Genomic DNA, 25839 nt, shown 5'->3' with positions numbered 1-25839 from the left:
GTCATTTTAGAATCATGCTCTAAATGGAACAAATATTCTACACAAAATTTCACTATGGGTCTCTTAACAATCAAACTCTTTAAAAGTATTAGAAACCGCTTAAAAGTCGAATTCAATTTGGCCCCTTTAAAAAGCCAAATAGAGAGCAAATTATTTAGATTTTAGGTTAATTTGGATTTAGGGCAATATGACCCACAATCCGTCATTTTAGAGGCATGCTCTGAATGGAAAAAATATTCTGCACTAAATTTCACTATGGGTCTCTTAACAAAGAAATTTGTTAAAAGTATTAGAAACCGCTTAAAAGTCAAATTCAATATGTCCCCCTTAAAGAACCAAATAGAGAGCAAATTATTTAGATTTTAGGTTAATTTGGATTTAAGGCTATTTGACCCACAATCTGTCATTTTAGAGTTATGCTCTGAATGGAAAAAATATTCTACACTAAATTTCTCAATGGGTCTCTTAACAAAGAAATTTCTTAAAAGTATTAGAAATCGCTTAAAAGTCAAATTCAATTTGGCCCCCTTAAAGAGCCAAATAGAGAGCAAGTTATTTAAATTCTAGGTTAATTTGGATTTAGGGCGATTTGACCCACAATTTGTCATTTTAGAGTCATGCTCTGAATGGAAAAAATATTCTACACTAAATTTGACTATGGGTCTCTTAACAAAGAAATTTGTTAAAAGTATTAGAAACCGCTTAAAAGTCAAATTCAATATGTCCCCCTTAAAGAACCAAATAGAGAGCAAATTATTTAGATTTTAGGTTAATTTGGATTTAAGGCTATTTGACCCACAATCTGTCATTTTAGAGTTATGCTCTGAATGGAAAAAATATTCTACACTAAATTTCTCAATGGGTCTCTTAACAAAGAAATTTCTTAAAAGTATTAGAAATCGCTTAAAAGTCAAATTCAATTTGGCCCCCTTAAAGAGCCAAATAGAGAGCAAGTTATTTAAATTCTAGGTTAATTTGGATTTAGGGCGATTTGACCCAAAATTTGTCATTTTAGAGACATACTCTGAATGGAAAAAATATTCTACACTAAATTTTACTATGGGTCTCTTAACAAAGAAATTTGTTGAAAGTACTAGAAACCGCTTAAAAGTCAAATTCAATTTGGCACCTCTAAAAAAGGCCAAAAAGAGAGAAATTAATTTTGATTTTAGGTTAATTTGGATTTAGGGCAATATGACCCACAATCCGTCATTTTAGAGGCATGCTCTGAATGGAAAAAATATTCTGCACTAAATTTCACTATGGGTCTCTTAACAAAGAAATTTGTTAAAAGTATTAGAAACCGCTTAAAAGTCAAATTCAATATGTCCCCCTTAAAGAACCAAATAGAGAGCAAATTATTTAGATTTTAGGTTAATTTGGATTTAAGGCTATTTGACCCACAATCTGTCATTTTAGAGTTATGCTCTGAATGGAAAAAATATTCTACACTAAATTTCTCAATGGGTCTCTTAACAAAGAAATTTCTTAAAAGTATTAGAAATCGCTTAAAAGTCAAATTCAATTTGGCCCCCTTAAAGAGCCAAATAGAGAGCAAGTTATTTAAATTCTAGGTTAATTTGGATTTAGGGCGATTTGACCCACAATTTGTCATTTTAGAGTCATGCTCTGAATGGAAAAAATATTCTACACTAAATTTGACTATGGGTCTCTTAACAAAGTAATTCATTGAAAGTACTAGAAACCGCTTAAAAGTCAAATTCAATTTGGGCCCCTTAAAGAGCTAAATTATTTAGATTTTAGGTTAATTTGGATTTAGGGCGATTTGACCCACAATTTGTCATTTTAGAGGCATGCTCTGAATGGAATAAATATTCTACACTAAATTTCACTATGGGTCTCTTAACAAAGAAATTTGTTAAAAGTATTAGAAATCGCATAGAAGTCAAATTCAATTTGGCCCCCTTAAAGAGCAAAGTAGAGAGTAAATTATTTTGATTTTAGGTTAATTTGGATTTAGGGCGATTTGACCCATAATTTGTCATTTTAGAGGCATGCTCTGAATGGAAAAAATATTCTACACTAAATTTCACTATGGGTCTCTTAACAAAGAAATTTGTTAAAAGTATTAGAAACTGCTTAAAAGTCGAATTCAATGTGGCCCCCTAAAGAGCCAAATAGAGAGCAAATTATTTAGATTTTAGGTTAATTTGGAATTAGGGCGATTTGACCCACAATTTGTCATTTTAGAGTCATGCTCTGAATGGAAAAAATATTCTACACTAAATTTCATTATGGGTCTCTTAACAATCAAACTCGTTAAAAGTATTAGAAATCGCTTAGAAGTCGAATTCAATTTGGCCCCCTTAAAAAGCCAAATAGAGAGTAAATTATTTAGATTTTAGGTTAGTTTGAATTTAAGGTGATTTGACCCACAATCTGTCATTTTAGAGTCATGCTCTGAGTGGAAAAAATATTCTACACTAAATTTTTATAAGGTGTCTCTTAACAAAGAAATTTGTTAAAAGTATTAGAAATCACTTAGAAGTCAAATTCAATTTGGCCCCTTAAAGAGCCAAATTATTTAGATTTTAGGTTAATTTGGATTTAGGGCGATTTGACCCACAATTTGTCATTTTAGAGGCATGCTCTGAATGGAAAAAATATTCTACACTAAATTTCACTATGGGTCTCTTAACAACCAAACTCATTAGAAGTATTAGAAACCGCTTAAAAGTTAAATTCAATTTGGCACCCCTAAAAAAGGCCAAATAGAGAGCAAATTATTTAGATTTTAGGTTAATTTGGAATTAGGGCGATTTGACCCACAATTTGCCATTATAGATGCATGCTCTGAATGGAAAGAATATTCTAAACTAAATTTCACAATGGGTCTCTTAACAAAGAAATTTGTTAAAAGCATTAGAAATCGCTTAAAAGTCGAATTCAATTTGGTCCCCTTAAAAAGCCAAATAGAGAGCAAATTATTTAGATTTTAGGTTAATTTGGATTTAGGGCGATTTGACCCACAACTTGTCATTTTAGAGGCATGCTCTGAATGGAACAAATATTCTACACAAAATTTCACTAAGGGTCTCTTAACAATCAAACTCTTTAAAAGTATTAGAAACTGCTTAAAAGTTGAATTCAATTTGGCCCCCTTAAAAAGCCAAATAGAGAGCAAATTATTTAGATTTTAGGTTAATTTGGATTTAGGGCGATTTGACCCACAATTTGTCATTTTAGAGGCATGCTCTGAACCAAAAAAATATTCTACACTAAATTTCACTATGGGTCTCTTAACAAAGAAATTTGTTAAAAGTATTAGAAATCGCTTAAAAGTCAAATTCAATTTGGCCTTCTTAAATAGGACCTACTCGAAAGAAATTTATTTTGATTTTAGGTTAATTTGCAAATTATTTAGATTTTAGGTTAATTTGGAATTAGGGCGATTTGACCCACAATTTGCCATTATAGATGCATGCTCTGAATGGAAAGAATATTCTAAACTAAATTCACAATGGGTCTCTTAACAAAGAAATTTGTTAAAAGCATTAGAAATCGCTTAAAAGTCGAATTCAATTTGGTCCCCTTAAAAAGCCAAATAGAGAGCAAATTATTTAGATTTTAGGTTAATTTGGATTTAGGGCGATTTGACCCACAACTTGTCATTTTAGAGGCATGCTCTGAATGGAACAAATATTCTACACAAAATTTCACTAAGGGTCTCTTAACAATCAAACTCTTTAAAAGTATTAGAAACTGCTTAAAAGTTGAATTCAATTTGGCCCCCTTAAAAAGCCAAATAGAGAGCAAATTATTTAGATTTTAGGTTAATTTGGATTTAGGGCGATTTGACCCACAATTTGTCATTTTAGAGGCATGCTCTGAACCAAAAAAATATTCTACACTAAATTTCACTATGGGTCTCTTAACAAAGAAATTTGTTAAAAGTATTAGAAATCGCTTAAAAGTCAAATTCAATTTGGCCTTCTTAAATAGGACCTACTCGAAAGAAATTTATTTTGATTTTAGGTTAATTTGGATTTAGGGCTATATGGTCCACAAAACCTCATTCTAGGGCAAAGGTCATAATGGAACAAATGTTGTACACAAACTTCCACTGTGGGTCTCAAGACAAAACTAATCCGTAGATACAAAATATACCCCACAAACTAGAGTTGCAAATTGCCTATTGAGTTTTACCTCCGGTGTTGTTTCTGGAATTGGTGTTGATGATTGCTCCTGCTGATGTTGTTGTTGCTGGTGTTGCATTTGTGTTTGACTACTGGAAGCAGCTGTTATCATCATGGGCGGTGCATTAAGTCTTCTTCGATAATACTGCATTTTACGTATTGTTGTACCAAAACGCCTGGAGGGTTTATAGCCGGGTAACTTCTTTTCACGTCTGCAAGCAAACAATCAGTTGTTTAGTCCTCTCTTCTTCTTCACTTCACTTCACTTTCTCTCTAAAAAGATACTTACTCGGCAATTTCCTTTTCCTTCTCCTGCAGCTGAGACATACATTCACTTAGTTCCAAATACAAACGATTTGTTTTCTCCAGCTTATCTTCATAGACCATGCGTATATCTTGAGCATGTCTCCACTCGGCTGTTCGGCGTCTTATTAAATCTTGCTCAAACTTGTGAATGCTTGTACCATTTTGGGTCATTTCTTTCATGTGCGAGCGTACCTCTTCCTTCCATGAACGTTGAGTTTCAAAATATTGCTTGTCGGTTTTACTGCGCAACAATTCGGGTCCGGCAATTTCCAAATGGGAGAGAATTTGCCGAAATGATGGACGGTTTCGTGGTTTTGTGTTCCAGCACAATTTCACGAGAAGTTTGAAACCTTCCGGACAACTGGAGGGTATGGGTAGTTTAAGGGAATTGTTACCCACACCCCATATAATGGCTGAAGAGTCGACATCTTTGTAGGGTATTTCACAGGTTAACATTTCCCACAGGACCACGCCATAGGACCAAATGTCTACTTTTTCGGAGCAGGGTTCATTGCGTATGACTTCGGGGGCCATCCAGGCCACAGTGCCGGCAAAGCTCATTTTCGTACTAATCTCATTCCATTCACGGCTGGTGCCAAAATCGCTGATCTTGACCAGTTGCTCGGCGCTTATTAGAATGCTGGAAAGGAGAGGAAATGGAATTAGTTGGAGCTCTTTTTGGGGGGAATAGTTGAGCCTACTTACTTTGGACTCTTTAAATCTCGATGTATTATTTTGTGGGAATGTAAATATTGCATACCCAAGGCAATTTGTTTCGACCAGGAAACTAGGCGGGACGGTGACATAAACTCCAACTCTTTGAGTATATTTTGTAGGGGACCATAGGGACAGAACTCCATGATGATGCAATAAACCGGTGATTGGGTACAAACACCTCTGCAAATAGAAATAAATGAATTAAAATTTCTACCTAACCTCAAAAAAGTTATCTCTCCGAACTTACTTGAATTTAATGATATTCTCATGATCCAATTTTCGTAAATGCTTAATATCCGTTTCCTTGACATCTTTGACCTTTTTCACGGCCACAATTTCATTTTTCAGTTTACCACTGAAAACGGCCCCCTGGGCTCCTGAACCCAACCACTGCAGATCTGTTATTGCCTCAAAAGGTATTTCCCAATCTTCGGTCTTTTGATTTTTTATTTCTATAACCCCTGCCTTGCCAATAAAAGAGAGTACAGGTTTCATACAACCCAATAGGCCATACATCCAACCGATGGGTTTATCACCATGGCCAAATGTCCCTCCATTGGGAGGCCATCGATGTTGGCAGGTATTTTCGGCACTGCTATCGCTTAAATCGACGACAACATTTTTTGTCTGATGTGGCTGGTGTTGATGCTGATGTGTTATTTCAGGTTTGTAAGGCAAATCGGTAGGACCGCCAAGGCCTAGGTGACCGAGGTCTTCCTGGAGACAGGCAATGCTGTAAAGAGAGGGAGACAAGTGAAGGAAATTAGTTGGAGTTTTATCAACAATTAAGTGAAATTTTATGTTTAATAGTCTGGGAAAATTATGAATAATCCACTTGTATAACAGTTTGAGGCAATAGAAAAATGAAAAATTCTGATATTGGTGATTGTACAACAGTTTCCTAATTCAATTAATAGTGTTATACTGCTGTATAACAGTTTAAAAATAACTGTTATACTTGCAAACTTACAAATTATAACGGTTTAAATACCAAAATAAATCATTGTATGTAGACGAAAACATTAAACTATCACACTGCATGACAGTTTTTCCCATGGTAGAATCATTACAAGGTAGGGCATAGCAAACAGCTGATTACAATTTTTTCTATTGGTTTGCTTATTCTTTCAAATCAGTGTGTATGTATGTGTATGGTTTTGAAAAATATGACAAAATATTTTATACATACTAAAATTCAGTCGAAATGAAAATTGTTATTACGACATTTATTATTTATATTTTTTACAACATTGTGATGAAACAAATTTTTGAACATATACAGAAGCTGACTCTGTAAAGAAAACTTAGCCTCCCATTCATTTTTCGCGTTTTTAGTTAATTATCCAAAATATCAAATAAACAGTACAACCTGTTGCATATTCAGTTATGGTAATTCTGACAGAATAAGCAAATACACACAGGCCTTGTTTTTCACAATTTGTTCGAACCTGACCTACCTTCCAAATTATTGTACCATGGTTTTTCCATAATATTGCCAGCAACACTGTTATACTATAGATTGTAATCCGTATAACAGTTAAAAATTAGATACTTTATTAAATAAGATATTTATAGAAGTTTTGTAATTCCATTTATAGTATTATACTGTTGTATAACAGTTTAAACATAACTGTTATACTTGAAAATTTACAAAGTATAACAGTTTAAATAGAAAAACAAAAAATTCGGAAATTGTTGATTGTAGGACATAGTACTACAGTTTCCCAATTCAATTAATAGTGTTATACTGCTGTATAACAGTTACAAAATAACTGTTATACTTGCAAATTAAGAAATTATAACAGTTTAAATACCGAAATAAATCATTGTATGTTGACGAACACATTAAACTATCACACTGCATGACAGTTTTCCATAATATTGCCACGAAAACTGTTATACTATAGATTTTAATCCGTATAACAGTTTCAAATTATATACTTTATTAAATTAGCTATTTATAGAAGTTTTGTAATTCCATTTATAGTGTTATGCTGTTGTATAACCATTTAAACATAACTGTTATACTTGCAAATTTACAAAGTATAACAGCTAAAATAGAAAAAGAATCATTATATGAAGTCAAAAACATTAAATTATCTCTCTGTATGACAGTTTTTTCATAATATTCCCTGCAAAACTGTATAACAAAACAAACTGAATAACTTGCAAATTTACAAAGTATAACAGTTTAAATACCAAAAGAAATCATAATATGAGTAATGAAACATTAAAATATCACATTGTATGTCAGTTTGTCTATAGCATTCCCTAAAAAATTGTTATACTATATATTATAATCCGTATAACAGTTTATAAATTAGGTATTTTATACAATTCGATATTTATTGCAGTTCCCTAATAATGTTTATAGCGTTATACTGTTGTATAACAGTTTCAATATAATTGTTATAATTGTAAATTTACAAAGTATAACAGTTTTTTTTTATTTCAAAAAAATTTCTTAACAATTTTAACAATGTTGCCTCAGCGCCTTGGAGATATTATTGGGAGGTAGTTAAATATAAAAAGAATAATCACATGAAGAATACAATATTAAAAAATTCCCTGTCAAACTGTTATACTATAGATTATAATCCGTATAACAGTTTAAAAATTAGATATTTTATAAATTTATATTTATAACAGTTATCTAATTCCATTTATGCTGTTATACTGTTGTATAACAGTTTAAAAATAACTGTTATACTAGTAAAGTTACAACTAATAACGATTTAAATACCAATATTAATTATTATATGACCACAAAAAGATTAAATTGGCACACGGTATACCAGTTTTCCAAAATATTCCCCGAAAAACTGTTATACTATTGATTATAATCCCTATAACGGTTTGAAAATTCGATATTTTTTAAAATAATGATCAGAAATTATCATAATTGCCCTACTAACATTCTATTATCACCCGTTATGACAGTTTATTTCAATAACAATGCTTCTAAAACTGTTATATTACCGATTAGATAATTGTATACCAGTTTAAATATCAAGTATTTTGTATAGTACTGATAAAGTCAGGCAAGTTATTCATGTATAACAGTTTCCATTCATAACTGTCGGTATTATCAATGGAATATTTTAGAATAGCCAATTGTATAACAGTTTCTTTTGGAGAAAAAGCCTTTAAAAAGTGGCCAGTGAAGTGGTATAACTTTGTCTAACAATGTAAATTAACAGTTGCGATTTTATATTGTTGTATAACAGTTTTACCTAACTGTTATACTCACCGTTTTACTTTGTATAACAGTTTAAATTGCATAACATATCAATAAATGACAATTAGAAAGTTTATTTATAAGTTTGTATAACAGTTTTAGTCAAAAAATCGAAGAAAAACTGTTATATTATCGTCTAGAACTTTGTATAGCAGTTAAAATCTTTAACTAAGTTATTTCAATAGCAATACCTCTAAAACTGTTATATTACTGATTTGGTATTTGTATAACAGTTTAAATAAAAAACATTTTGTTAAATTAAAATAAATTGAAGTCTGTGGCCACTGTATGACAGTATTCCATTATAAATTTCAGGTGAATTACTGATATATTTTAAAATCCCACATAGTATAACAGTTTAGTTTGTTAAAGAGTTATTCAAAAATTTCCTGCGAAACAGTATAACTTTATTTAACAATTGTGACTTTATGTAATATATAACTGTTATACTCACCAATTTTTCTTTTTATAACAGTTTCTTTGCATAAAATATCAATAGGAAGTCATTAAAAAATTTATTTATAACTTAGTATAACAGTTTTATTCAAATAGTCAAAGAAAAACTGTTATATTTCGATTGGAACTTTGTATATATTGTTGTATAACAGTTTTACATAACTGTTATACTAACCATTTTACTTTGTATAACAGTTTAAATTGCATAACATATCAATAAATGGTAATTAGAAAGTTTATTTTTTAATTTTGTATAACAGTTTTATTCAAATAATCAAAGAAAAACTGTTATATTATCGTCTAGAACTTTGTATAGCATTTAAAATCTCATAATGGTCGTAATAACATTCTATTGAGATTAAGTCTTTTCAATAGCAATACCTCTAAAACTCTTATATTACTGATTTGGTATTTGTATAACAGTTTAAATATCAAATATTTTGTAAAATTAAAATAAATTGAAGCCTGTGCCCATTGTATGACAGTATTCCATTATAAATTTCAGGTGAATTACCGATATATTTTAGAATCCCACATAGTATAACAGTTTAATTTGCTAAAGAGGTGTACAAAATTTTCCAGCAAAAACAGGATAACTTTATTTAACAATGTTATTCAACAATTGTGATTTTATGCAATATATAACTGTTATACTCAACAATTTTTCTTTGTATAACAGTTTCTTTGCATAAAATATCAATAGGAAGTCATTAAGAAAATTTATTTAAAAGTTAGTATAACAGTTTTACTCAAATAATCAAAGAAAAACTGATATAATATCGATTTAAACTTGGTATAACAGTTAATATCTCATATATTTTTCATATATTGATTTTATACTCCAATCTTATTTTCGTAACAGTATAACAGTTGTAACTTAAAATCACTTTTATTGTGAAAAAATAGGCTTTCAGAAGAAAGCTTTTTTTCGGAACCGTTATTTGACATTTGCTATAAATTTTATTTATTGTTCCGCCAAGAAACCGAACACCTGTGCATAACATTTCTCTGTTATAGTAGCTGGCTTGCTAATTAGCCAACCAGCATCTATTGTGTGGCCGACCTTTCACTGTTGGAGTTGTTGGACAGACGTATTTGAATTCTAATTTTGAAAACAGGAAATCAGATTTACTTGTAAAACTCAAATCTCACAAAGCCAATCAGAAGAAAACGAACGACACAAAAAGTGTAAAACAATTAAACAAAGTTTATAAGAGCAACAACAACAACAATGCGAGACGTTAACAATTATCTTGAATTACGATATTATAAAAACGGCATTAGTGACGTCAAAGTGAAGAGTTTTTTGTCAGGCAATAATTCTAGAAAAAATTTATTCATTTTTAGAGGCGTTTTTTTGTTTGGATTATCGCAACAACAACAGCTCGTGATTGGCGAGAGACAAGCGGGTGACGCTTATAAAACAGCTATCAGACGATTGGGGAAAAAAACATCAGCAAAAAATTCAAAGTCCATAAAGGGGTTAACCAGTGTGGTCTTTTCATTTTGGCCAGTAACTAATTTATTAACAAAAAAAAAAAGTAACAATAAGTCAATAATGCCTCAGCCCGCGATAGATCACATTTGAATGATTATTTCGAATGTCACGAGGAAATCAGAACACTAGGGCTGTCTTAAATTGGGAGGCTCATTACAAAGATGCGGAATTTTTATAACAGTTTAAATATATGACATGTATAACTATTTTTGTTAAAATCTAAAAACAAAAATCTATGCTAAAAAGTCACTTTTTATAAGAATTAGCACTTTTTAGTTGTATAACAGTTTGTATAACAGTTCCAAAATATTGTGTGTAGAACGGCTTCATCCTGCAAAGTGCTTAAAATAACTTTTTTTACATGAATTAGGACTTTTTACGTGTATAACAGTTTGTATAACAGTTACAAAACATTTATTGTATAATGGTATAAACATTTTTCTATAAGAATTAAGCTTTTTTACGTTTGTAACAATATTTTTCCATAAGAATTAGCACTTTAGACGTGTATAACAGTCTGTATAACAGTTACAAAATATTGTGTGTCGCACGCTTTAATCGCTGAAATGGTAAAAAATTATTTTTCTGCAGGAATTTGGTCTTTATGCGTGTATAACAGTTTGTATAACACTTACACAATATTTTGTGTACAACGGATTTATCGTTGAAAAGAATAAAAAGTAAGTTTTCTACAAAAAATAGGATTTTTACGAGTAATACAGCATTTTCCTACAAGAAATAGGACTTTTTGCAAGTATAACAGTTAGAAAATATTGTACATAGAATGAATTTATAGTTGAAAAGAAAAAAACTAATTTTTCTGACCACTACGGAGGTCTTCTATTCTAAAGAACACATCTACCAAGGTCTTCTATTCCATAGAAGACCTCTACGAAGGTCTTCTATTCCATAGAAGACCCCTACGGAGGCCTTCTATTCTATAGAGGACCCCTACGGAAGTCTTCTATTCTATAGAAGACAACTACGGAGGTCGTCTGTTCTATAGAAGACCGCTGCGGAGGTCTTCTATTTTATAGAAGACCCCTACGGAGGACTTCTATTCTATAGAAGACCGCTAGGGAGTTTTTCTATTCTATACCCTTACGGACCCCTACGGTGGTCTTCTATTCTATAGAAGACCCCTACGGAGGTCTTCTATTCTATAGAAGACCCCTACGGAGGTCTTCTATTCTATAGAAGACACCTACGAAGGTTTTCTATTCTATAGAAGACCCCTACGGAGATCTTCTATTCTATAGAAGACCCCTACGGAGATCTTCAATTCTATAGAAGACCCCTACGGAGGTCTTCTATTCTATAGAAGACCCCTACGAAGGTCTTCTATTCTATAGAAGACCCCTACGGAGGTCTTCTATTCTATAGAAAACCCCTACGGAGGTCCTCTATTCTATAGAAGACCCCTACGGAGGTCCTCTATTCTATAGAAGACCCCTACGGAGGTCTTCTATTCTATAGAAAACCCCTACGGAGGTCCTCTATTCTATAGAAGACCCCTACGGAGGTCTTCTATTCTATAGAAGACCTCTACGGAGGTCCTCTATTCTATAGAAGACCCCTACGGAGGTCTTCTATTCTATAGAAGACCCCTACGGAGGTCTTCTTTTCTATAGAAGACCCCTGCGGAGGTCTTCTATTCTATAGAAGACCCCTACGGAAGTCTTCTATTCTATAGAAAAGCCCTACGGAGGTCTTCTATTCTACAGAAGACCCCTACGGAGGTCTCCTATTCTATAGAAGACCTCTACGGAAGTCTTCTATTCTATAGACGACCCCTACGGAGGTCCTCTATTCTATAGACGACCCCTACGGAGGTCTTCTATTCTATAGAAGACCCCTACGGAGGTCTTCTATTCTATAGAAGACCCCTACGGAGGTCTTCTATTCTATAGAAGACCCCTACGGAGGTCTTCTATTCTATAGAAGACCCCTACGGAGGTCTTCTGTTCTATAGAAGACCGCTACGGAGGTCTTCTATTCTATAGAAGGCCGCCACGGAGTTTTTCTATTCTATAGAATACCCTTAGGGACCTCTACGGAGGTTTTCTATTCTATAGAAGACCCCTGCGGAGGTTTTCTATTCTATAGAAGACCCCTAAGGAGGTTTTCTATTCTATAGAAGACCCCTACGGAGGCCTTCTATTCTATAGAAGACCCCTACAGATGTCTTCTATTCTATAGAAGACCACTACGGAGGTCCTCTATTCTATAGAAGACCACTACGGAGGTCTTCTATTCTATAGAAGACCCCTACGGAGGACTTCTATTCTATAGAAGACCGCTAGGGAGTTTTTCTATTCTATACCCTTACGGACCCCTACGGTGGTCTTCTATTCTATAGAAGACCCCTACGGAGGTCTTCTATTCTATAGAAGACCCCTACGGAGGTCTTCTATTCTATAGAAAAGCCCTACGGAGGTCTTCTATTCTATAGAAACCCCCTACGGAGGTCTTCTATTCTACAGAAGACCCCTACGGAGGTCTCCTATTCTATAGAAGACCCCTACGGAAGTCTTCTATTCTATAGAAGACCCCCACGGAGGTCTTCTATTCTATAGAAGACCCCTACGGAGGTCTTCTATTCCATAGAAGAGCCCTACGGAGGTCTTCTATTCTATAGAAGAGCCCTACGGAGGTCTTCTATTCCATAGAAGAGCCCTACGGAGGTCTTCTATTCCATAGAAGAGCCCTACGGAGGTCTTCTATTCTATAGAAGACCCCTACGGAGGTCTTCTATTCTATAGAAGACCTTTACGGAGGTCTTCTGTTCTATAGAAGACCTCTACGGTGGTCTTATATTCCATAGAAGACCTACACAGAGGTCTTCTATTCTATAGAAGACCCCTACGGAGGTCTTATATTCTATAGAATACGCCTACAGAGGTCTTCTATTCTATAGAAGACCCCTACGGAGGTCTTATATTCTATAGAAGACCCCTACGGAGGTCATCTATTCTATAGAAGACCCCTACGGAGGTCTTCTATTCTATAGAAGACCACTACGGAGGTCTTATATTCTATAGAAGACGCCTACCAAGGTCCTCTATTCTATAGAAGACCCCTACGGAGGTCTTATATTCTATAGAAGACGCCTACAGAGGTCTTCTATTCTATAGAAGACCCCTACGGAGGTCTTTTATTCTATAGAAGACCCTTACGGAGGTCCTTTATTCTATAGAGGACCCCTACGGAGGTCTTCTATTCTATAGAAGACCCCTACGGAGGTCTTCTATTCTATAGAAGACCCCTACGGAGGTCTTTTATTCTATAAAAGACACCTACGGAGGTCTTCTATTCTATAGAGGACCCCTACGGAGGTCTTCTATTCTATAGAAGACCCCTACGGAGGTCGTCTATTCTATAGAAGACCCCCACGGAGGTCTTCTATTCTATAGAAGACCCCTACGGAGGTCTTCTATTCCATAGAAGAGCCCTACGGAGGTCTTCTATTCTATAGAAGAGCCCTACGGAGGTCTTCTATTCCATAGAAGAGCCCTACGGAGGTCTTCTATTCCATAGAAGAGCCCTACGGAGGTCTTCTATTCCATAGAAGAGCCCTACGGAGGTCTTCTATTCCATAGAAGAGCCCTACGGAGGTCTTCTATTCTATAGAAGACCCCTACGGAGGTCTTCTATTCTATAGAAGACCTTTACGGAGGTCTTCTGTTCTATAGAAGACCTCTACGGTGGTCTTATATTCCATAGAAGACCTACACAGAGGTCTTCTATTCTATAGAAGACCCTTACGGAGGTCCTTTATTCTATAGAAGACCTTTACGGAGGTCTTCTGTTCTATAAAAGACCTCTACGGTGGTCTTATATTCCATAGAAGACCTATACGGAGGTCTTCTATTCTATAGAAGACCCCCACGGAGGTCTTCTATTCTATAGAAGACCCCTACGGAGGTCTTCTATTCCATAGAAGACCCCTACGGAGGTCTTCTATTCCATAGAAGAGCCCTACGGAGGTCTTCTATTCTATAGAAGACCCCTACTGAGGTCATCTATTCTATAGAAGACCCCTACGGAGGTCTTCTATTCTATAGAAGACCCCTACGGAGGTCGTCTATTCTATAGAAAAGCCCTACGGAGGTCTTCTATTCTATAGAAGACCCCTACGAAGATCTTATATTCTACAGAAGACCTCTGCGGAGGTCTTCTATTCTATAGAAGACCGCTACGGAGGTCTTCTGTTCTATAGAAGACCGCTACGGAGGTCTTCTATAGAACAGAAGGCCGCCACGGAGTTTTTCTATTCTATAGAATACCCTTAGGGACCTCTACGGAGGTTTTCTATTCTATAGAAGACCCCTGCGGAGGTTTTCTATTCTATAGAAGACCCCTACGGAGGTCTTCTATTCTATAGAAGACCCCTACGGAGGTCTTTTATTCTATAGAAGATCCCTATGGAGGTCTTTTATTCTATAGAAGACCTCTTCCATATAAGAACTATACGGAGGTTTTCTATTCTATTGAAGACCCCTATTTTTTATTATTTAATTTTTATTTTTAATTATTTATTCCCCGAATTTCGGGAAGTATAGACTTTAGCTCAGAGAACTTTAGATCATTGTGTTCAGGATATTAAGGACTATCTATGGTAAAAGTTTCAAGGCGATCTGAGAGGTGCTCCTAAACAAAACTTGTTTTCATACCGCCCCCTCCCCCCATTCATTTAACAACCAACCTACAAAACATGCCTTGTCATTGACGCGACATGCTCGTCTTTGCCAAATAATGCACAGTAATTTGTTTACACGACAAAATATCATACATTCATTGGGCATCGTTGAAGCAAAACAAAACAAATGCCCCCACTCTAATTACAATATCTCCCTCTCTCTCGTCCACCCACAACACAACATTGGGTCTCAATGAACGAAATCGAAAACAAACCCCCTGCCCCCACCAAACATGCAGTTATTTACATTATTGATCAATTACATTTATGTAGAGAATACTCTTTCTCTCTCACACACAACATCGGCTATGTTATGTTTACTATTTGGACTATTTGGAGTTGGAAAGATCTTTATTTGCCAAAAAACGAAGCTCAAGCCCTCTTCGTGCCCCACGAATTACACAGTATTTTATTATTGAAGGCTCCATGTGTCTGTCGTTCGTCTCTCACCATGATATTCGTGGCCACGACTCCCCAACTCGTTGTGGTTAACACACACATATGTATGTATTGTTGGTGTTGTTATTATTATGATTATTTTTGCAATTGTTTGCCATTTGGTTGTTGCTGTTCTTATGTTCCGACGGCTTGTTCGTCGTTCATTTTTTTTGGGTTGATAAGATAAACACAAAATTGATTGTTGTTATTGTTTAGGAGAAGAGATACGTTCGATGTACATGAAGATACATACATACGTGTGTGTCGTCTATGTGTTTTTTATTTATTTGTTTGTTTTGTTGTTGTTGTTCCCCCCAAAGTAATGCCAAGTGAAAACTGGAAATCACCTGAGGAGTTAATAACAATAAAAGACGTTTTTTGCCATTTCGAATTGGTTTTTTGCGTTTGTATTTTTTTTTTTTTGGCATTTGAGACGTGTGGTATTTTGTTGTTGTTGTTGTTATTGTTGTGTGTGGGGTTGAATGATTCTTAAAAGTAATGACATTTTCGTAATTATTTTTTTCGCAGTTGTTTTTGTTTGTTTTTTCTTATTTTTGGGGTAAAGTAAGAACAAGCACCGTCTTTGTTGTCGTCAAAAATTGTTATGTCATTCCCTCTCCTCCTCATCCCTCTCTCGCAGGTTTTAAGTACTTGAGAGCTGAGGCGAATGGGTTTTTAATTACAGTTATGATAAGATTTACAATTAAAACAAAATGTCAATTACCTATGAGATTTGGGAAGGAGATTAGATGATCAAACTGTTATACAAAGACCAAATGCATTAATCTGCAGGTCATTTAGAGAATTTTTATGAAAAAAGAGAAATAAAATAAAATTTACAGTAGCCAATATACCCAGGCATTGGTTGTCATTTTTAAAAAAATCACTGCATTTGTTACAAAAATCAATTTTTGCAACAGTTTACCTTAAATGGAGCCATTTAAAGTGTCGAGGCAGTCATTTTTAAAATAAAAAAACATCTTATCGGAACTGATAAGAATTTAAAAAAGGCAAAATATTTCTGTTATCAATTTAAGGGGATTCACCTAACTTTCGCGTGTTAGAAAAAAAAAAAAATAAATTGAGAGCAAAAACGTAAGGTATAAAAAATATTTTAAAAATCCACGAGCTTTTCTAAGTCCCGCAAAAATATTTTTAAAATTCCACGAGCCTTTCTAAGTCCCGCAAAAATATTTTTAAAAATCCATGAGCCTTTATATGTCCTTCAAAAATATTTTTAAATAATTCACGAGCCTTTCCAAGTCCCCCAAAAATATTTTTAAATAATTCGCGAGCCTTTCCAAGTCCCCCAAAAATATTTTTAAATAATTCACGAGCCTTTGTAAGAAGCCTAAAAATATTTTTAAAATTCCACGAGCCTTTATAAGTCGCCCAAAAATATTATTAAAAATCCACGAGCCTTTATAAGTCGCCCAAAAATATTTTTAAAAATCCACGAGCCTTTCTAAGTCCCCCAAAAATATTTTAAAAAATCCACGAGCCTTTGTAGGTATCCTAAAAATATTTTAAAAAATCCACGAGCCTTTGTAGGTATCCTAAAAATATTTTAAAAAATCCACGAGCCTTTGTAGGTATCCTAAAAATATTTTAAAAAATCCACGAGCCTTTGTAGGTATCCTAAAAATATTTTAAAAAATCCACGAGCCTTTGTAGGTATCCTAAAAATATTTCAAAAAATCCACGAGCCTTTGTAGGTATCCTAAAAATATTTTAAAAAATCCACGAGCCTTTGTAGGTATCCTAAAAATATTTTAAAAAATCCACGAGCCTTTGTAGGTATCCTAAAAATATTTAAAATAATCCACGAGCCTTTGTAGGTATCCTAAAAATATTTTAAAAAATCCACGAGCCTTTGTAGGTATCCTAAAAATATTTTAAAAAATCCACGAGCCTTTGTAGGTATCCTACAAATATTTTAAAAAATCCACGAGCCTTTGTAGGTATCCTAAAAATATTTTAAAAAATCCACGAGCCTTTGTAGGTATCCTAAAAATATTTTAAAAAATCCACGAGCCTTTGTAGGTATCCTAAAAATATTTTAAAAAATCCACGAGCCTTTGTAGGTATCCTAAAAATATTTTAAAAAATCCACGAGCCTTTGTAGGTATCCTAAAAATATTTTTAAAAATCCACGAGCCTTGGTAGGGGCTCTAAAAATATTTTAAAAAATCCACGAGCCTTGGTAGGGGCTCTAAAAATATTTTAAAAAATCCACGAGCCTTGGTAGGGGCTCTAAAAATATTTTAAAAAATCCACGAGCCTTGGTAGGGGCTCTAAAAATATTTTAAAAAATCCACGAGCCTTGGTAGGGGCTCTAAAAATATTTTAAAAAATCCACGAGCCTTGGTAGGGGCTCTAAAGATATTTTAAAAAATCCACGAGCCTTGGTAGGGGCTCTAAAAATATTTTAAAAAATCCACGAGCCTTGGTAGGGGCTCTAAAAATATTTTAAAAAATCCACGAGCCTTGGTAGGGGCTCTAAAAATATTTTAAAAAATCCACGAGCCTTGGTAGGGGCTCTAAAAATATTTTAAAAAATCCACGAGCCTTGGTAGGGGCTCTAAAAATATTTTAAAAAATCCACGAGCCTTGGTAGGGGCTCTAAAAATATTTTAAAAAATCCACGAGCCTTGGTAGGGGCTCTAAAAATATTTTAAAAAATCCACGAGCCTTGGTAGGGGCTCTAAAAATATTTTAAAAAATCCACGAGCCTTGGTAGGGGCTCTAAAAATATTTTAAAAAATCCACGAGCCTTGGTAGGGGCTCTAAAAATATTTTAAAAAATCCACGAGCCTTGGTAGGGGCTCTAAAAATATTTTAAAAAATCCACGAGCCTTGGTAGGGGCTCTAAAAATATTTTAAAAAATCCACGAGCCTTGGTAGGGGCTCTAAAAATATTTTAAAAAATCCACGAGCCTTGGTAGGGGCTCTAAAAATATTTTAAAAAATCCACGAGCCTTGGTAGGGGCTCTAAAAATATTTTAAAAAATCCACGAGCCTTGGTAGGGGCCCTAAAAATATTTTTAAAAATCCACGAGCCTTGGTAGTTGCCCTAAAAATATTTTTAAAAATCCACGAGCCTTTATAAGTCGCCCAAAAATATTTTTAAAAATCCACGAGCCTTTATAAGTCGCCCAAAAATATTTTTAAAAATCCACGAGCCTTTGTAGTTGCCCTAAAAATATTTTTAAAAATCCACGAGCTTTTGTAGTTGCCCTAAAAATATTTTTAAAAATCCACGAGCCTTTGTAGTTGCCCTAAAAATATTTTTAAAAATCTACTAGCCTTTGTAGTTGCCCTAAAAATATTTTAAAAAATCAACGAGCCTTTATAAGTCCCCCAAAAATATTTTAAAAAATCCACGAGCCTTTATAAGTCCCCCAAAAATATTTTAAAAAATCCACGAGCCTTTATAAGTCCCCCAAAAATATTTTAAAAAATCCACGAGCCTTTATAAGTCCCCCAAAAATATTTTAAAAAATCCACGAGCCTTTATAAGTCCCCCAAAAATATTTTAAAAAATCCACGAGCCTTTATAAGTCCCCCAAAAATATTTTAAAAAATCAACGAGCCTTTATAAGTCCCCCAAAAATATTTTAAAAAATCCACGAGCCTTTATAAGTCCCCCAAAAATATTTTAAAAAATCAACGAGCCTTTATAAGTCCCCCAAAAATATTTTAAAAAATCCACGAGCCTTTATAAGTCCCCCAAAAATATTTTAAAAAATCCACGAGCCTTTATAAGTCCCCCAAAAATATTTTAAAAAATCAACGAGCCTTTATAAGTCCCCCAAAAATATTTTAAAAAATCCACGAGCCTTTATAAGTCCCCCAAAAATATTTTAAAAAATCCACGAGCCTTTATAAGTCCCCCAAAAATATTTTAAAAAATCCACGAGCCTTTATAAGTCCCCCAAAAATATTTTAAAAAATCCACGAGCCTTTATAAGTCCCCCAAAAATATTTTAAAAAATCAACGAGCCTTTATAAGTCCCCCAAAAATATTTTAAAAAATCAACGAACCTTTATAAGTCCCCCAAAAATATTTTTAAAAATCCACGAGCCTTTATAAGTCCCCCAAAAATATTTTTAAAAATCCACGAGCCTTTATAAGTCCCCCAAAAATATTTTAAAAAAATCCACGAGCCTTTATAAGTCCCCCAAAAATATTTTAAAAAATCCACGAGCCTTTATAAGTCCCCCAAAAATATTTTAAAAAATCCACAAGCCTTTATAAGTCCCCCAAAAATATTTTAAAAAATCCACAAGCCTTTATAAGTCCCCCAAAAATATTTTAAAAAATCCACGAGCCTTTATAAGTCCCCCAAAAATATTTTAAAAAATCCACGAGCCTTTATAAGTCCCCCAAAAATATTTTAAAAAATCCACGAGCCATTATAAGTCCCCCAAAAATATTTTAAAAAAATCCACGAGCCTTTATAAGTCCCCCAAAAATATTTTAAAAAATCCACGAGCCTTTATAAGTCCCCCAAAAATATTTTAAAAAATCCACGAGCCTTTATAAGTCCCCCAAAAATATTTTAAAAAATCCACGAGCCATTATAAGTCCCCCAAAAATATTTTAAAAAATCCACGAGCCATTATAAGTCCCCCAAAAATATTTAAAAAAAATCCACGAGCCTTTATAAGTCCCCCAAAAATATTTTAAAAAATCCACGAGCCATTATAAGTCCCCCAAAAATATTTAAAAAAAATCCACGAGCCTTTATAAGTCCCCCAAAAATATTTTAAAAAATCCACGAGCCATTATAAGTCCCCCAAAAATATTTTAAAAAATCCACGAGCCATTATAAGTCCCCCAAAAATATTTTAAAAAATCCACGAGCCTTTGTAGGTATCCTAAAAATATTTTAAAAAATCCACGAGCCTTTGTAGGTATCCTAAAAATATTTTAAAAAATCCACGAGCCTTTGTAGGTATCCTAAAAATATTTTAAAAAATCCACGAGCCTTTGTAGGTATCCTAAAAATATTTTAAAAAATCCACGAGCCTTTGTAGGTATCCTAAAAATATTTTAAAAAATCCACGAGCCTTTGTAGGTATCCTAAAAATATTTTAAAAAATCCACGAGCCTTTGTAGGTATCCTAAAAATATTTTAAAAAATCCACGAGCCTTTGTAGGTTTCCTAAAAATATTTTAAAAAATCCACGAGCCTTTGTAGGTATCCTAAAAATATTTTTAAAAATCCACGAGCCTTGGTAGTTGCCCTAAAAATATTTTTAAAAATCCACGAGCTTTGGTAGCTTTCCAAAAATATTTTTAAAAAATCCACGAGCCTTGGTAGTTGCCCTAAAAATATTTTTAAAAAATCCACGAGCCGTGGTAGCTTCCCAAAAATATTTTTAAAAAAATCCACGAGCCTTGATAGCTTCCCAAAAATATTTTTATAAAATCCACGAGCCTTGGTAGTTGCCCTAAAAATATTTTTAAAAATCCACGAGCCTTGGTAGTTGCCCTAAAAATATTTTTAAAAATCCACGAGCCTTGGTAGGTGCCCTAAAAATATTTTTAAAAATCCACGAGCCTTGGTAGTTGCCCTAAAAATATTTTTACAAAATCCACGAGCCTTCGTAGCTTCCCAAAAATATTTTAAGAAATTCACGAGCCTGGGTAGTTTCCCTAAAAAATATTTTAAAAATCCACGAGTTTTGGTAGTTTCCCTAAAAATATTTAAAAAAAATCCATGACCCTTGGTAAATTTTCAAAATCCAACCGAAGTCTATGACATCAACAAATTGGTTGGTGTTACTGCAAATTTTCCCAAACACCTCATTAATATTGCGGCAATGTTTCCGTGGCGTTTGTAATTGTAATTATTGGCGGCGGATACGTGTTATTTTCTATAAACACGTTTCAATTCAATGTTCTATCCCTTGTCGTTCGGCGACATAAGTTTTTTTCAGAACATTCACACACAATAAATACAAAAAATAAAATAAAACAAAATGTTGTCTAGCTCTCTGTCGTACCGTACCAGTCGCCTGATGGCACACACGCGCCTTTAAACTTTTGATCAGCAAGACAGACAAATAACAAAAACACACTCTAAATCATAGTTTTGTTGTTGTTCTGCTCTGAGTTGTTGTCAGTTCTTTTCATTGCTTTGGATTAGTCCGCAAAGAACTAAAACTAAGATAATTTTCATAATAATAAAATATGAACAGCAAAGAATTGGAAGATAAAAAAGAGCAAAGAGAACGCAAAAGAAATAAATAAATGTATTAAATAAATAATATTCAATGGCATTCAAATTGTTAGAAATATTTTCAAGTTATATATCACCTGAAGAATTCCTCTTTAAATTTTCTATTAACAAATTCCCTTTGTAAAAATTGAAATTTTACTGAGAGTTGACGAATTGAGCGGCATAAAAATGTCTGTCAGTCTTTGAACTGTGATATTTATCAATATACAGTGCGTATGACTGTTGTCAGCACGTATACGCCAACGTGGCCTCAAGAAATTCCCAGATTCTAAATGTTTCATTTAAATATAAATTTTCCAATAACTAAAGTGAACCTCTAAAGTGGAATATGAATCCTCAAATATTAGAGGGGGAATTAAATTTTCACTATTATACGGATTAATGAAGGAAGACCTCCAGAAGTTCAACTAAAAATCGCAGACAATATTTCCGATGTTAGTCCTAAATAGCATACTTCTGAAGATTTACTTCTGATATAATTTTTTCAGACTTGTGTCAACGAACCCCTTGAGGAAAAGACACATAAATGACTCTACTAAAAATCAAGTGTGGTTTTTATTTGAAAATTCTCAGCTACCTCTTCACAACTTTTGGATGAAAACGGAGGTGAAGGAGCTCCCTTTTTCCATTCGTACCCATAAATTCAAAAAAGTTTCGTATGAAAGTTTCAACGTATAACATAAGAATACTGGACTAATTGAATGTTATTTTAAGTACTAAAGGGCGTATGATCGTTGTCAGCACGTATACGCCAATGTACTCTTATAAAATCTCAAACCTATTAAGGCGTCCCAGAAGATGGACCATTGACATTTAAAAAAAGGTCTTCCATAGAAGGGGAAATTAAATGTTAATTTTAAATTTAGAAGGGCTCTAGAGGACGTTGTTGAAGGTGTTTCAGAGGACAGAAATCCTCATAAGTTGGCTTGTAAAGGATAGTCGTGTTCATAGGCTGTCTTCTAAAGTACCTTAAGACGTTCTTCAAAGAATAGAAGCCATTCTATACGGTATGACTTCTGATAAAAATTAAATCTATATAGCATGATGATAGGAGACCTCGTTAAAAGTGTTTCCGACGATAGGAAACCACGTAAGATGGATTGTAAGGGATAGTCGTCCTCATAGGAAGTCGTCTAAAGTGTATGAAACCTCATCAGAAGTCTTCTATTGAATAGGAAGCCTAATAAAATATTCTCCGTAAGAAGTAACAAGTTTCCGAAGAGCATATGCCTTCATAAAGGCCTTCCGTGGTACAAAATGTCTAATATAGAATAAGAGGCCTTATAAGAGGTTTTCTAGAAAGTAGGAGGCCTGATAAGCGATTTTACCTAGAATAGGAGACCTAATAAGAGATCTTCTAGAGAACAGGAAGTCTCATAAGTTGTTTTTTATCAAATAAGATGCCTCATAAGACGACTTCTAAATAGTAGTAAGCCTTCTAAGAGGTATTCCAGAGGATAGGAGGCATCATAAGAGGTCTTCTATATGATATGAATCCTTATAAGAGGTCTCCTTGATCATAGGAGGTCTCACAAGAGGTCTTTTAGAGCATAGGAACCTTCATAAGAGGTCATTTAGAGCAGAGGAGGCCTCATAAGCGGCCTTACAGAGAACAGGTGGACCCATAATAGGTCTTATATATAACAGGGGTCTTTATAAGAGGTCTCCTAGAGCATAGGACGCCTCATAAGAGTTCTTCTAGAGCATAGGACGCCTCATAAGAGGTCTTCTAGAGCATAGGAGGATTCATAAGAGGTCTTCTAGAGCAGAGGAGCCCTATATGAGATATTCTAGAACATAGGAGGCCTTATTAGATACCTTATATATAATTGGAGACCTCTTATTGTGTTTTATAGAGAATAGCATATTTAATAAGAGGTCTTCTACGTACTAGGAGGCCTCATAAAAGGTCTTTTAAAGAGTAAAACGCTTCAGAAAGAAGATTTTAGAGGTCTTCTAGAGCCCAGGAGGCCTCATAAAATAGAATATGAGCCCTGATAAGAGGCCTTCTATATAATGGAATGCCTTAATAGAGATATTCTATTTATAAGGTGGCATCATACGAGGTCTTCTAGGGTGTAGCACGTCTCTTAAGGGGTTTTGTAAGGAGAAATAGGAGACTTCAGGAGAGGCCTTCTAGATAATTGGGAATTCCAGGGAATAGGAAACCACAGAAAAGGTTTTCTATTGAATAGAAATTTCATAAGAGCTATTCTATGGTATAGAGGCCTCATAAGAGATATTCTACTGAATACCTGGCTTCATAAGAGGTCTTCCAGAAAATAGGAGACCTCATAACAGGTCTTATAAAGAATAAATGACTTCCGAAGAATCTTTCTAAGTAATAGGAGTCTTTATAATAAGTATTTCAGAGAATAGGAAGCCTCATAAGAAGTCTTCTATAGAATAGAACTTCAATAGAGGCCTGCTGTCGAACAGAAGGCCTCCTAAGAAGTCTCATAAGATAAGGATAAGGAGGCATCAAAAGAGGTCTTTTAAAGAATGAAAGTTCTCATAAGTGGTCTTCTTTACAATAGGAGATCTCATAAGAGGTCTCCTTTATCATTGGAGGCTAATAAGACAAATTCTATAGACTAGGAAGCCTCAGAAGAAGTATTCTTGAGAAAATGAGGTCTCTTAAGAGGTTTCCTATTGAATAGAAAACTTCGAAAGAGGTCATCGATATAATATGAGGCCTCATAAGAGATTAGGAGACTTAATAAGAAGTTTTCTTTATATTAGGAGAACTTCTAGTCAATAAAAGGCATCTCCGATGTCTTCTTGAGAATAGAAGGCCTTAGACGAGGTTTCCTAGAGGAGATATCTCGTAGAATATAGGATGTCTAATAAGTGGTGCTTTATGTAGTGGAAGACCCCATACGAAGTTTTCTTTATAATAGGGGGCCTTCTAGCAAATATAAATTTTCATAGGAGATCTCATAAAAGGTCATTTTCTAGAAGCAGCTTTATAATGGGATTTCTTGGATATCCCATAAGAAGTCTTCTTAAGAATATGTGGTCTCATAACTGGTCTTTCAAAGAATATGAGACCACTTAAGATGTCTTCTATAATAGGAGGACTCATAAGAGGTCTTTTAAAGCATTGGGGGCCTATATAATAGGACTCTTTCTGGCGAATAGAATTTCTCATAGCAGGCCTTCTTAAGACCTTACAAAAGTTCTTCTAGAGTATAGAGAGCCTTATAAGTGGTATTTTGTATACTATAATAATAATAATTGTTTCCAAACATCCCATACGGTATAAGAGAGACCTCTCTCATATCAATGAGTGCACCCCGATTCATATTGAGCTCAATGATATGGGACCTACTGTTTATTGCCGACTCCGAACGGCGTGTCTTAAAACACCACTTGTAGAGAAGTTTTACATAGCTGAAATACTCAGGAAATGTCGACATCATTCCTGAGGGGTATTTTGCCACCGTTGAAAATTTGATGTTGACTGGCCGGGGAATTGAACCCACGACCCTCAGCGTGCAAGGCAGGTGTGCATACCATTGCACCACGGTGGCACCCGTTAGAAGGATCGATTTTTGTAAAGTTATATTTTTTAAAGCGTGGATTGTTGCAAATAATTTGCATATATTTATTCTGAAGCGAGGATTTTTTAAATACATTTTTTTGAAGTGTGGAATTTTTAAGTAATTTTTTGGAGATTGGATTTTTTTAAACAACTTTTTTTGAAGCGTGGATTAAAAAAATATTTTCTTTTAAGCGTGGATTTTTTTAAATAAATTTTTTGAAGCGTGGATTTTTAAGTATTTTTTTTTTTTTTTTGAAGCGTGGGTTTTTAAGAATTTTTTTGAAGAGTGGATTTCTTAAACAAATTTTTTTAAGGGTGGATTTAAAAAAAAATTGTGAAGCGTCGATTTTTAAGCACTTTTTTTGAAGTGTGGATTTTTTAAAAATATTTTTTTTTTGAAGCATGGATTTCGAAAATATTTTTTGCGAAGCGTGGATTTAAAAAAATAAATTATTTGAAGGATACATTTTTTTTCAAAAACAAAAAAAATGAAAGCAAATATGGGGATTTCTGAGTGAAATCGGACACTTTGTCAAGA

The 25839-nt window shown here is 33.9% G+C and overlaps 1 protein-coding gene across 6 annotated transcripts in view; it reads right to left on the bottom strand.

The window, feature by feature from the left end:
* Positions 1-25839, bottom strand: part of wnd (Mitogen-activated protein kinase kinase kinase 13 wallenda) — a 96776-nt gene that overhangs the window by 6005 nt on the left and 64932 nt on the right. For all 6 annotated transcript variants that reach the window (XM_073987694.1, XM_073987695.1, XM_073987697.1 and 3 more), the window contains exons 3-6: positions 5428-5913; positions 5169-5360; positions 4447-5103; positions 4168-4369 (exon numbers count right to left, since the gene is read on the bottom strand). In XM_073987694.1, coding sequence (XP_073843795.1) covers positions 4168-4369; positions 4447-5103; positions 5169-5360; positions 5428-5913 — 1537 coding nt within the window. The remainder of the gene's footprint in view (positions 1-4167; positions 4370-4446; positions 5104-5168; positions 5361-5427; positions 5914-25839) is intronic.

This window comes from Musca autumnalis, unplaced genomic scaffold (assembly GCF_047663935.1).
Source record: "Musca autumnalis isolate F117 unplaced genomic scaffold, ASM4766393v1 scaffold_4, whole genome shotgun sequence".
NCBI lineage: Eukaryota > Metazoa > Arthropoda > Insecta > Diptera > Muscidae > Musca > Musca autumnalis.
This window is presented reverse-complemented; position numbering and strand designations above follow the sequence as displayed.